Source organism: Miscanthus floridulus, chromosome 3 (assembly GCF_019320115.1).
Source record: "Miscanthus floridulus cultivar M001 chromosome 3, ASM1932011v1, whole genome shotgun sequence".
In the NCBI taxonomy this organism is placed as follows: domain Eukaryota; kingdom Viridiplantae; phylum Streptophyta; class Magnoliopsida; order Poales; family Poaceae; genus Miscanthus; species Miscanthus floridulus.
Genome location: NC_089582.1, coordinates 38561249 through 38575747, shown reverse-complemented (window position 1 = coordinate 38575747; position 14499 = coordinate 38561249). Strand labels below are relative to the sequence as shown.

General features: G+C 50.5%; 1 protein-coding gene across 1 annotated transcript; it reads left to right on the top strand.

Annotated features, from left to right (window-relative positions):
- Positions 1–4308: 4308 nt before the first annotated feature.
- On the top strand, positions 4309–5748 carry LOC136545489 (uncharacterized). Its single transcript, XM_066537508.1, has one exon. It carries the CDS (start codon positions 4615–4617, stop codon positions 5656–5658), a length of 1044 nt encoding a protein of 347 aa, XP_066393605.1. The 5' UTR covers positions 4309–4614; the 3' UTR covers positions 5659–5748.
- Positions 5749–14499: the final 8751 nt, after the last annotated feature.

Genomic DNA, 14499 nt, shown 5'->3' with positions numbered 1-14499 from the left:
TTGTCTTTCTTGGGCTTGGTGCATTGATGAGCTAGATGACCAAGTTCTCTATAATTGTAGCAATCCATCTCAGAGATTGGCTTCTTTCTAGTGCTAGTGAAGAACTTCTTTTTCTTGCCATCAAACTTGACGCCATTCTTGTTGAGCTTCTTTAGTATCTTGGCGGTTCTTCTCACCATGAGAGCAAGACTTGCATCATCAACTTCATCATCACTTGAGCTCTCATACTCAATTCTTGCTTTTCCCTTCTCTTGGCTAGCCTTGAATGCTAAGTCTTTGTCTTTCTTCTTGGTAGAGGATGAGCCATCTTGAGGTGTAATGTGCATGTACATCTCATGAGCGTTGATCTTTCCCAAGATTTGAGTTGGTGTAGCGGTGGAAAGATCATCTTGATGAAGCACGGTCACAATGTGCCCATATTTGTCAATGGGGATGACACTCAAGATCTTTCTTACAACATCGGATGGTTGCATTTGTGTAAGTCTGAGCCCATTGACTTCCTCTATAAGAATATTCAAGCATGAGTACATTTCATTAGCACTCTCTTTAGGAAGCATTTCAAAAGAATTAAGCTTTTTCATTACGAGATGATAGCGTTCCTCATGCTCGCTCTTAGTTCCCTCATGAAGCGCATAAATATCCGACCATAATGCATGGACGTCTTTGTGGTTCCTTATCCGGTTAAACACATCTTTGCAAAGGCCTCTAAAGATGGTGTTTCTAGCCTTTGCATTCTATTTTTCGTAGTTCACTTCATCGCCTTGAAGGTGCGTGGGATCCCGATGTTTTAGGAATCCTTGTGAGGCGACTCTAAGTATTCCAACATCTAGAGCTTCTAAATACGCCTCCATGTGGATTTTTCAATAAGGAAAATTATCTCCCTCAAAGATAGGAGGAGGTCCATCCCCATGAGATATCTTTTTCTAGGCGGTTAAGCCTAAATACATGAGCACGAGACTCTGATACCAATTGAAAGGATCAAGATGCCCAAGAGGGGGTGAATTGGGCTAAGTCCAAAATTATTTGTAATAATTAAACCCTACACTTAGCCCACTTCACCTCTTATGCCTAGAAAGTGTTTCTAATGTTCTACCGCACAAAAGTTTTGCAACCTAAGTTCCAATCCTACTCTAGCATTGCAATTCTATGAATGTAAAGACAAGAATTAAATTGCTCAAAGTAAATGCTTAAAGTAAAGAGAGAAGGAGGAACACGGCGATATTTTACCGAGGTATCGGAGAGTCGTCACTCCCCACTAGTCCTCGTTGGAGCACCCGCGTAAGGGTGTAGCTCCCCCTTGATCCGCGCAAGGATCAAGTGCTCTCTACGAGTTGATTCTTCGACACTCCATCACGGTGAATCACCCACAACCGCTCACAACTTGAGTTGGGTTATCCACAAGCTCCGCCGGATGATCGTCAAACTCACAATCACCACCAAGCCGTCTAGGTGATGGCGATCACCAACAATAACAATTAAGAACTCTCACTTGACCACAACAAGAATAATAAGAAGGGTGGATGCACACTTGCTACTCTCTTTTCACTAATGAGGCCTCTCTCTTGGATTCTCAAATTCCAAACACTTCACTAGGACCTTGCTCTCCTTAGTACTCTAAAGGGTGTTTCTCAGCTGTTGAAATGAGCAAAAGTGATCCCTTGAGTGAATAGAGGAAGTATTTATAACCCTCATTCAAAACGAACTGTTATGTGCCACTGCGGGGTGATCGGACGCTCCGGTCAGTTCTTCCCACCACCGAGCAGTTAAGTTGTGACCGGACACTAACCAGCGTCCGGTCAGCACTGATCGAATGCGTCCAGCCACAAAAACTGCTCTCTAGAACCTTACTGATGTTGACCGAACTCTGGCACCCAGCGTCCGGTCACTTTGCTACTCAGCGTTCGGTCAGTAGCCGAAACCTGACCAGCGTCCGGCCAGCACTGACCGGGCGCGTTCGATTAGGATTCTCCCTCTCTGGAACCTTACTAAAGTTGACCGGATTCTGGCACCCAGCGTCCGGTCACATTTCACTCAGCGTCCGTTCGCATCCAGACGACTTTACCTTGATCAAATGAACTGATCGGACTCTGCGCCAGCATCCGGTCACACCGAAACCAGCGTCCGGTCAATATTTGACTATCCATTCACTTTCAACTCGTAATCATATGTGAATGAAGTTCGCTCCACCAATTGATCTAAGGGCTATTTCGGAGCTACCTAGTGCTAGATTTGATAAGTGTGCATCATACCTAACCCATTAGACTTACATAGGTCAAGCTACCCGTCCATACCCTCTTAATAATACAGCCAAAGGAAAAAACCAAGTCCTAAACTACTCTAAGTGTCTTTTCAATATCAAACGACACTTAGAATTAGTATCCTTTTGAAAACCAAAACGATTTCTATCGTAGGGGCATAACAACCATGATTGCCCAATCAATTTTTATTACCATGATCTAACTTAATTTCATATGCAAAACACACATTACTCATAATTATTTTATATTATTATTAATTATCGAAACCCAACTAAAAACCTAAATGCTTTCAGCACGTACGTCACGCTAGTAGCTGTCTTAACATATATACTGAGCGCATGTATATATGTCCGATCTGGCTGTATATACTGGTATGCGCGTGCGTTAGATGCGTTTTCATCCCAAGATCTTGTCGCTATATGCATTCACGATCGATCGGTGTCAGTATATATCACCTGCGTCATGAGTAGTAGATTCCAACAACTCTTGTGTCCCTGTCTTCAATTCCCCGTTGGCTTTTGTTTGCTGGTGAAAAAGCCGGCCGTTTGCTTGCCGGCCGCCTCTCTCCTCTACATGTGAATGTCGTCTGCATGGCCTTGGATATCATCACTTGTCATCATCGCTCCTCTCCACTCCTAACCAGGGGCGAAAACGGTACGAATATTTTTTAACCATATTAATACCGAATCCGTTTAGAGGAGTTCATATCTGTCCATATCCGAGTCCACATATTCAACATCCGATACCGTATCCGTATCCGAATACTCAAATCGCATATTTATGATATCGATATCCAAACGTATCCTATCCGGCATGATTGACACTAGCCGTATTCGAATCTAAGTCCGAACAGAAATATGAAAACAAATGTAATATCAGTGATATCCGTCCGTATCCGATCCATTGTCATTCCTACTCCTATCTCAAGATCGGATCGGATATGTGTACGTTGTTCAAGTGATTCATATATATGGAGGTTGGAGGATCCTATGCCAATGGTATATATTTTTCTACCAGTATATTGCCGTGCTTTATGGACAAAAAAGTCATATATATTAATTATATATATGGTCCTTTATTTAACTTGTTCATTCTTTAGTCAATGGTGGTCAAAACGGTCAAAAAAATGGTGACTAGCTATAAGGTTAGGTTTGTTTTGGGAAGTCAATTTTTATCGCCGAATTTCTTCTAAAGAATGTATTCATGTTTTAGTACGCAAAAAATCGCATCAACATTCTAATTTCATCTAAGATTATGCAGAATTTTCAACAGTTCACAGCAAGGGATTTCAGTGGTAACAAAGAACAAAGGGAAAACCAAGTTTTTACTGAAGAGTGGTCACATTATTATCATAATAATTTCTCTTTCCTTCTATCACATAGCCGGTGGGAGTAGACGAAGCAAAAAAAAAAAAAAAAAAACTGAAGCCGGTAGGTGCTCTACGAGGACTCCAGGAGGTCAATATATTAGGCACTGTTTAGTTTCTAATTTTTTTTTTGCCTCCTACAGTAAAAGAGCATGTTTGGATACATGTATGTAGTACTAAATGTAGACGAAAAAAAACTAATTGCACAGTTTTCGACAAAATCGCGAAACGAATCTTTTAAGCCTAATTAGCCTATGAAAAGCCTTAAGTGCTACAGTACCCCCACACGTGCTAATGACCGATTAATTAGTATCATTAGATTCGTTTCGTAGTTTACCGATGGGTTCTATAATTTATTTTTTTATTAGTATTCAAAACCCCTTCCTATATTTTTCCGACGCATCCGATATGACACCGTAACTCTACCGCGCCGTAGGACGACGTGTTCACTCTCGTTACTAGGCAACGGGCTGACCGTGGCAGCATATATAGGCATATGCCTACTTTATATACAAACCAAAAAAAAAAGACAGGATCTGCCAGCCAATCCGAAAGCCAAGTCCCAACAGCACTCACTGCTCACTAGCTACAGGGAAATATTCCTCCCCTTGAGCTGCTGCTGCTGCTCGTGCGCTCCTGCCTGTCGACGACAAAAGGGAACCCAGCAGCACACTGTTCCTCTCTCTCTCGGCGCACGCACCGGTCACGCGCCCATTGTCATTCCCCTTGTTGTCTACTCCTGCTGCTGCCAGCCACTCGGCTTTGCTCTGCTACTGCCATTGCGTTGCCCCCTGCTCCGTCCTCGTGCTCGCCTTTGCCCTGCTGCGGCTTTGCTCTGTCTGCCTCGCCTTGCCGTTGCCACACGCTGCTTTGTCCACTACCACGTTGCATTGCGCCCTCATCAGTACTCAGCCCACGGCCTGGAACGCGCTCCGTCGCATCGCGTCGCGTTGCGCGGGAGGTGTTCGTCGAAACGCGCGCGAGAGATAGATGATGAGGGACCTGACCTGCTTCGGGGAAACGAGCGTCCAGATCGCGGACGCGGCGTCGTCCTCCTCGTCCTCGGACAACACGGGCGCCATCAGCGGCCGGGGCAAGGGCAAGGGCGTCGGCGTCGGCGGCGGCGGTTCCTCCGCGGCGCGGAGCCGGAGCCGGGTCACGTGCCTCTACCACGCGCGGCTGGCCGGCCGGCCTTGCGCGGTCTCGGTCACGTGGACCCGGGGCGGCCGCGGCCTCGTAGGGCTGGGCCAGGCCGCCGCGCTCGGCGTCGTCGTCGCCGTCGACTGCGCGTCCGGGGACCGCCTGTGCCGGGCCGACGTCAGGCCGTGGCTCTTCTCCAAGCGCAGCAGGGGCTCCAAGACCCTCGACGTCGCCTCCACCGGCGCCGCCGCCGCAGGCGGAAGCGTCGCCAAGGTCGACGTGTTCTGGGACCTCTCCGGCGCCATGTTCGGCGGCGCGGGGCCGGAGCCGCTGGAAGGGTTCTACGTGGCCGTCGTGTGCGGCCTCGAGATGGTGCTCCTGCTCGGCGACATGAGGAAGGAGGCGTACCGCAGGACGGGCGCCGCCGCGGGCCGGCCGGACCCGGACGTCGACGACGCGCGGCTCGTGGCGAGGAGGGAGCACGTCGTTGGCAGGAATGTGTACTCCGCCAGGGCCCAGTTCTGCCACGACGGGCCGTGCCACGACGTCGTGATAGAGTGCGACACCGAGACCGGCGCCGCCGGGGCCGGGGTGGTCAGGGACCCGTGTCTCGAGATTCGCGTCGATAGGAGGCCGGTCATGCGGGTCAAGAGGCTGCCGTGGAAGTTCAGAGGCAACCAGACCATTCTGGTCGACGGGCTGCCCGTGCAGGTGTTCTGGGACGTCCATGGCTGGCTCTTTGGATCGGTGACGGCCGACGCGGTGTTCATGTTCCGGACATGCCAAGCGGCGCCTGAGACGTCCGTGCCGTGGGCGTACTCGCAGATATTCAGGGAGCCTCAGTTGCAAGGGCATGGTTTCTCCCTGATAATACATGCATGGAAGGTTGAGTAGGTGTGTGTGCAGGATCGAATTGACTGCCGCATAGACCAACTTCCAAGTGTTAGTGAGATGATTTAGTAGTGAGTGTGTAGTGGATGTGGAAGTTAAGGGAAACTCTAAATATGTTTTGTTTTCCAGGCCTTTTGCTTTGCTGCCTCCTATATATAAGCTCCATTGGATATTTTCCCAAGATTATATGATGTTTGTCGATTCTGTCGATCCCTTTTCCTCACTTGTCTTGGTGGAGATTAGTCTCTCTCAGTGCTCAAAGACGTAACCATGTTAAGTTGTTAACACTTTGCCACCAAGATGCTGTAATGATGAAAAAGGTCTAAAAAGTTTCAGTACACTGTTTTCAGGTCCAAATATATATTGAAAGTGTTAGCCTGTTTATATTTTGGGGGACAGTACTTATACTCTGTATTTTAAGAGCTGTTCCTCTGTATATAGCTACAGACTTCATTATTTTTACTTGCAGCAATTGTGATTTTCATTCTTTGGAGAAGAAGAGCTTATGGATGTTGTTACAGAACACTAAGCATTTAGCTTCTTTTTTTTTTAATATTGCAGCTCATCTTTTCTCACTTTCATGTGCCGCTATGCGCTTATGGCGATCGGTGGATCTGAATATGTCAACTCTTTGCAGGAGAGTCCAAGTAAGGGTAAGTCCAATTGATTGGGCCAGTTGCAAGACATTGAGTGGATACAGATCCAGTAGCTTGGTCTTCTAGAAGGTAATGCTTCTGTCATGTGAATTTTTCCTTTCGCACACAGTTTCACCGCTTGTGGTTTCTTGGTTATTTTTCTTTCTACTAATTCTCTACTCTGCTAAGCTATCAATTCAGACAGAAGGGTCTAATGAACATACATCATGCTGTTTAGTTGTCATGTTCAAACAAGTCTACACTAGGCGCCATAGGGCCCGAGATGTGCGCAGGGCCCAGGAACGCGCTGCTGTGCGCACGGCCAGCACCCAGGGGGCGTCCTCCAGCAGTGGCTAGGAGGGAAAGTAGGAAATCTATTAGCTATTTTGGTTAGTCCTTAATTAGTGGACTTTGTTACTCCTTTTGGTTGAGCCGGAGGCTATACATATCTTGTAACCAGACACTTGGCAATGATGAAAGAATTACCATCTAATCTCTCTCCCTCTCTTCTATCTAAGCCGGCGGCTGGGGGCATAACCCACCGACGAGGAACGGCGGCAAGGGGGGTATAACCCGGCCGGCCACCACGGACAGCGGCTACGATCTACGTAGCCGAGGTCCTCCTACCCTTGGGCTCACTGCCCTTGACAACCTGGTATCCCAGAGCCGACGATCCTCTTCTTCCCACCACTCCCAGTCCTCCACAGCCGCCTCACCACCCTTCCAGCCACCACCACCATCCCCTTCATCTCCGTCTACAGCCACGTCCGCGCTGCTACACATGGGTGACACCAATCCGCCCACCATGGCTGACATGATGAAGATGCTCCAGACCCTGACCACCAACATGTCCCAGATGCAATCCGACATGGCGGGCATGCAGGAGAAGCTCAGCTCAACGTCCGAGTCCAGCACCCACCACGACGGCCAGCATCACACGGATCGCCCCCCGCGGTTCCAGAAGATGGATTTCCCGCGCTTCGACGGTAAATCCGACCCACTGATTTTTATTAATCGGTGTGAGTCGTATTTTCGCCAGCAACGCACCATGCCGGAGGAGAAGGTGTGGATGGCGTCGTACAATCTGGAGGACGTGGCCCAACTGTGGTTCATCCAACTCTAGGAGGATGAGGGCACACCGCCATGGGGGCGCTTCAAGGAGCTCCTGAACCTTCGCTTTGGCCCGGTGCTGCGGTCCGCCCCGCTGTTCGAGCTCTCCGAGTGCCGCCGCATGGGGTCGGTCGAGGAGTACTCCAACCGCTTCCAGGCGCTCCTCCCTCGCGCGGGCCACCTCGAGGAGGGCCAGCGGGTGCAGCTCTACACCGGCGGGTTGCTGCCACCGCTCAGCCACCAAGTGCGCATCCACGCGCTCGAAACACTGGCGGCGGCCATGAGTTTGGCGCGGGCCCTGGAACTCGTCGAACTGGACCGCCTCAACTCCACCCACGCCAAGACTGTGCCGCGCGCGCCTGGTCCACCGCCTGCACCGCGCCCAGGCGTCCTGGCGGCCCTTCTAGCGCCCGTCACCCCGACCCCGGCACTCCAGACGCTGCCAGTTTCCCAGGCGCAACCCCTGGCCCTACCGGCGCCACCACCAAGGGCTGGGGGCAAGCGCCTCTCCATGGAGGAGCAGGCAGAACGGCGTAAACTCGGGCTCTGTTACAACTGCAATGAGCCCTACTCCCGCGGCCACAACAGAGTATGCCGCTGCATCTTCTACATCGATGGGGTCGTGCTGGATGAGGAGGTACCCGAGGAGGAGGCGCCGGTCTACTCTCTACACGCCGTCGCAGGCGTCCCTGTGTGCGGCACCCTCCAGCTTGAGGTGCAGGTGGGCGCGGCCACGCTGCTCGCCCTTATCGACACGGGCTCCACCCACTGCTTCATCGGCGAAGCAGCCGCGCAGCGGGCTGGCCTGCCCGTCGAGCCTCGGCCTCGGCTCACGGCGACCGTGGCCAATGGCGAACGCATCTCCTGTCCGGGCGTTCTGCGCCAAGCGCCCGTTGTCATCGACAACCGGCCGTTCGTGGTCAACTTGTACATCATGCCCCTGGCCGGATATGACTTAGTGCTGGGCACCCAGTGGCTGGTGACTTTAGGCGATATTGTCTGGAATATGGCTGCAGGGACCATGGCATTCAAGATGGCAGACCAGCAGGTCTGCTGGCGCAGCGTCGCTCCGCCAACACCACCGCGCCTCCACTCTACTTCGGTGGCCGAGCCCCTCCTGGAGGAGCTGCTCGCCGCGTTCGCCGACGTGTTCGCGGAGCCGCGGGGCCTCCCTCCAGTGCGTGGCTGCGCACACCGCATCCTCCTCAAGCCCGGCACCGAGCTGGTGGCAGTGCGGCCCTACAGGTATCCGACCGCCCACAAGACGGAGCTGGAGCAGCAGTGCACGACCATGATCGCGAACGGCATCGTCCGGCGCAGCGACTCCACCTTCTCTTTGCCGGTCCTCCTCGTCAAGAAGCCGGACGGGTCCTGGCAATTCTGCGTCGACTACCGCGCACTCAATGCGGTCACGGTGAAGGATGCGTTCCCTATCCCCATCGTCGATGAGCTCTTGGATGAGCTCCATGGTGCCAAGTACTTCACCAAGCTCGACTTGCGCTCGGGGTACCACCAAGTGCGCATGAGGCCAGAGGACGTACACAAGATGGCGTTCCGCACACACGACGGCCTATATGAGTTCCTGGTGATGCCGTTCGGCCTCTACAATGCCCTGGCAACATTTCAGGCCCTCATGAACGACGTCTTGAGGCCGTTCCTCTGCCGGTTTGTCCTTGTTTTCTTTGATGACATTTTGATCTACAGCAAGTCCTGGGCCGACCACCTACGACACCTCCGCGCCGTCCTCAGCGAGCTTCGTCAGCACACCCTCTTCGTCAAACGCTCCAAGTGTGCTTTCGGGGTCGCCTCTGTCGCTTACCTCGGCCACACGATCTCGGCGGTAGGGGTGGCCATGGACTCCTCCAAGGTACAGGTCATTCACGACTGGCTGGTACCTCGCTCCGCACGGGCGGTGCGCGGCTTCCTTGGCCTTGCGGGCTACTACCGCAAGTTCATCCACAACTACGGCTCCATCGCCGCGCCGCTCACCGCGCTCCTCAAGAAAGAGGGTTTCACCTGGGGTCCTGAGGCTACTTCGGCTTTCCTCACCCTGAAGGAGGCAGTCACCTCGGCACTGGTGCTCGCTATGCCAGACTTCACCAAGACGTTCGTCGTCGAGTGCGACGCATCATCCCACGGGTTTGGTGCTGTCCTCATCCAGGAGGGACACCCCATCGCCTTCTTCAGCCGGCAGGTCGCCCCTCGACATCATGCCCTGGCAGCATATGAGCGTGAGCTCATTGGCTTGGTCCAGGCGGTGCGTCACTGGCGTCCATACCTCTGGGGGCGCCGCTTCACCGTTCGGATAGATCACTACAGCTTGAAATACCTCCTGGACCAGCGCTTGGCCACAATTCCGCAACACCATTGGGTTGGCAAGCTGCTGGGATTCGACTTCTCCGTCGAATACAAGCCGGGTGCAACGAACGCGGTCGCCGACGCGCTGTCCAGGCGCGACACAGTGGAGGGCGAGCTGCTGGCCCTCTCCTCTCCATGCTTTGATTTCATCGCCAAGCTCAGCTGGAACACCCGGCACTTGCTGCTCTCTAGGCTGAGCTCGCAGCAGGCACCAGACCAGCCCCCTGGGCGCTGGTGGACGGCATGGTGCAGTTTGCTGGGCGGCTGTACATCCAGGCTGACTCCCCGCTGCTCTAGGAGATCGTGGGGGCCATACATGAGGACGGCCATGAAGGCGTACAGCGGACACTCCATAGGTTGCGCCGTGATTTCCATTTTCCTAACATGAAGCAAGTTGTGCAGGACCGGGTGCGTACATGTGAAGTCTGTCAATGCTACAAGTCTGAGCACCAGCACCCTGCGGGCCTCCTCCTTCCTCTGCCGGTTCCCCAGGGTGTGTGGACTGATGTCGCGCTCGACTTTGTGGAGGCGCTGCCACGAGTCCGCGGCAAGTCGATAATCCTCACCGTGGTGGATAGGTTCAGCAAGTACTGCCATTTCATCCCATTGGCACACCCGTACTCTGCTGAATCCGTCGCCCAGGCCTTCTTCAACGACATCGTCAGGCTCCATGGTGTCCCTCAGTCCATGGTCTCCGACCGGGACACGGTGTTCACGTCGTTGTTCTGGCAGGAGCTGATGCGGTTGATGGGCACCAAGCTACAGATGACCTCGGCGTTTCACCCCCAGTCCGACGGGCAGTCCGAGTTGGCCAACCACGTCATCATCATGTACCTCCGGTGCTTAGTGGGGGACAGGCCGCGCGAATGGCTTCGGTGGCTGCCATGGGCTGAGTACCTCTTCAACACGACGTACCAGACGTCTTTGCGGGACACTCCCTTCCGCATTGTCTACGGGCGTGATCCTCCCTCCATCCGCTCCTATGAACCTGGGGACACCAGGGTGCCGGCCATCGCCAAGACAATGGAGGAGCGTGCGACATTCCTAGCGGACATTCGCTATTGCCTGGAGCAGGCACAGGCATACCAGAAGCGCTTCTACGACCGCGCGCACTGAGAGGTCACCTATCAGGTGGGTGACTGGGCGCTGCTTCGACTCCGTCAGCGCACGGTGTCGTCTCTACCTCAAGCTGTGGGCGGCAAGCTGAAGCCGCGCTTCTTCGGGCCATACCACATCGTCGACCTCATCAACGAGGTTGCTGTCCGACTGGAACTACCACCTCGCGCCCGCATCCACAACGTGTTCCATGTGGGGCAGCTCAAGAAAGTACCAAGGGACACCGCCGACTGAGCCTCCACAGCTGCCGCTACTTCACCATGGTGCCATTGATCCTGAGCCGGAGCGCGCGGTGCAGTACAGGCTGGCTCGGGGTGTGCATCAAGCACTGGTTCAGTGGAAGGGAGCTTCCGCCGTGTCGGCCACCTGGGAAGACGTCGCCACACTCCGCTCCAAGTTTCCCCAATTCTAGCTCGAGGACGAGCTGGCTCTCGACGGGGAGGGAGGTGTCATGTTCAAACAAGTCTACACTAGGCGCCATAGGGCTCGAGATGTGCGCAGGGCCCAGGAACGCGCTGCTGTGCGCACGGCCAGCACCCAGGGGGCGTCCTCCAGCAGTGGCTAGGAGGGAAAGTAGGAAATCTATTAGCTATTTTGGTTAGTCCTTAATTAGTGGACTTTGTTACTCCTTTTGGTTGAGCCGGAGGCTATACATATCTTGTAACCAGACACTTGGCAATGAAGAAAGAATTACCATCTAATCTCTCTCCCTCTCTTCTATCTAAGCCGGCGGCTGGGGGCATAACCCACCGATGAGGAACGGCGGCAAGGGGGGTATAACCCGGCCGGCCACCACGGACAGCGGCTACGATCTACGTAGCCAAGGTCCTCCTACCCTTGGGCTCACTACCCTTGACATTAGTTGACAAGTGGCAATAGAGTTTTAAAAGCTATGCAGACTGCTGCACTAATTTTCCTCTAGCCATATTATTCCTATGTAGTAGATAAGGTGTTGCCTCTGTATAACCAAAAATAAACTATTCTGACTTTCCCTTCCTGATAGGGTATTGTACTGTCCTTTTTTGTATCTATCATGCTTTTTCCCTAGTTGCATATGCTTTGCACGGTTGATGCATCACTGTTGGGGATTTAACTTCGCCAAGAAAAATCAGCACCTAAAACTTTGGAGTTGAAATTGTGATTTCTATAACAAAGTTTACTTGCAGGGAAAAGAAGTAAAGCGAAGGTGGAAATTTGACTTCGTCAGAAAGATTCTATCTTCGCTGAAGAGATCTCATCTTTGCTGGTGAAAAGAACAAAAACCAGACTAGGCGAAGACAAGAGTTTGACTTCGCCTAACATTCTGGGAGAAGAAGAAAATCAAAGCAGAAATCAACTAAGTCTAGAAGACAAAGACATCAATAAAGTTGATGTACAAAAGTTGAAGAACGAAGACTCAAAAGGGAAAAAAGACCACTTCACCCTTGTAGTTGGAAATGGCTGTAACTATTTGAGTTGGGGGTAAAATAGTCATTTTATGTTAAGTACAAAGACTAGGACCCCTATAAATACCCCCTCTGACATGTACAGTACGATCATGAAATGAATACAACTTTGTCTTGTGTTCCAATTTTGATGCTGGTGTGATTTCTTACCCAACATCTGGCGCCCACCGTTTGTGTGTGCTCAAAAACTCCCACGACCACGCGAAACTAATGGGCAGACCTAACAAGAAAGTTACCACTGGGGTAACCTAAGATGACCCACCAACAGTTGAAGACCAAAGTCTCAAAAAAGATCCACCCTAAGACCCAAGCTCTTCAAAGGCAAGCGAAGCCAAAGAACAAAGACTCAAAAAATTAGAAGAATAAGTGCTGAGAAAGCAAAAAGAACTTGAAAAATGTCGCGCAAGAGCAAGAGAAAAATCTCTCAAACAAAGAATAGAAGAAGTCGAAGCCACCCTTCGTGAACTGAATGAACAACTTCAAAGTGCAAGCCACCAAGTCATAAATTTAGAAGAATCAAATTCAGCATCGAAAGCCTATCAAGAAAAGAACTCCCAAAAGTCATTTATATCAATTGACACAAGCTCTTCCCTCTTAATAAACTTGCAGCGAGCACAATGGCCTTTGGGGTACAGATTTAACATGATACCAACTTTCGATGGTCAAGTTGACCCAAGGCAATTTTTGATGAGTTTTGAAGCCGCAGTAATTTTTAGAGGTGGCGATGAAACTACGCTGGCAAAATCTCTTGTCATGGTAGTTAAAGGACCAACATAACAATGATACTCTTCGCTAAAAGAAAAATCCATACATTCATGGGATCAACTTAAAGCAAACTTGCTTGTTGATTTTCAAGGATTTCAACTAGCTGGCCTCACAGACATAGATCTGTTCAATTGCAAGTAGCAAATCAAAGAACCCATGGGTCAATATTTCAAAAGATTCATCCAAATCAAGACACAAATTCTAAATATCCTAGATGAAGCAGTGATAATAGCCACGATTAAAGGGCTTCGAGTAGGCCAATGCACTTCTCATCTCGCTCGAGAAAAAACAATTACAGTTGTTGAGCTTTACGAAGTCATTCAAAAATATTGCAAGTCAGATGCCGACTACAGAAAAAGAATTGAAGAAGAAAACAACTTCAGAGCTCAAATCAAGCAAAGCAACAACAACAACTTCCATCCTCCAAGACCAAACAACTATGAGCGAAGACCATTTACACCACACAACCAAGTCAATCAAATTGAGAATGACAACAATTCAACAGCCGAAAGTAATTATGCTCACCAAAATCATTACAACCAATGAAGTCAATTCAATGAAAGAACATTCAAAAGAGGAGGCTTTGGCACAAGAGGAAGATGAGGAAGAGGAAGAGCACCTTTAAAACTTGAAGACATGTACTGCATTATTCATGGCAAAGGGGTTGGACATACATCTAAAATGTGTCCCAAAGTAAAGAAAAGCATCGAAGAAGCCCAAGAAGAAAACAGGGCACCAAGCCAATCAAAAGTTGTCAGTCATGTGAGGTAAGAACAGTAAACCTCTCATCAAACTTATTACCCAATGCATTATGGATATACCCAAGCACTACTTCCAAGGCCACCTCCCGCATATAGCTATGAACCCCTAGCAATGTATCATCCCAAGCAAAATCAATGGAGGCAAAATCAATCTCAGCAATCCAATGTTCAATCGGCACAACTCAAAACTTTAGTTGCAAACAACAACCCACAAAAGAACTAAGCAAAGCAAGAGAATAACTCCCCATCAGTTTTAGCAGTGAACAATAATGCAATCATCCCAAGCAGAGGAAGAATATTAACAATCACGGGAGGAAATAGCATGGACCATGAAAATAATAGTCAAAGAAGAAATTACTTCCGAAAAGTAAATTTCATTTCAATGGAAGGCCCACACAAGAAAACAAGATGGTCCCATCTTCCAATCACATTTTTAGAAGAAGACCTTCAGTTGAAAGATTACCCACATATGGATGCTATGGTAATTGAAGCAAACATTGATGGTTGGGCAGTATCAAAAATATTAGTTGATGGAGGTAGCTCTGCTGACATTATATTCACATCAACAATTGATGCCATGAAAATTGATCGCAAAATGTTAGGAAGAGCTAAGCACCCACTTTATGGCTTCGGCGGGAAAAAGATCCACTCAAT

Excerpts from the sequence above, each read along its gene's own strand:
- LOC136545489 (XM_066537508.1), top strand. The coding sequence starts at position 4,615 with ATGATGAGGGACCTGACCTGCTTCGGGGAAACGAGCGTCCAGATCGCG.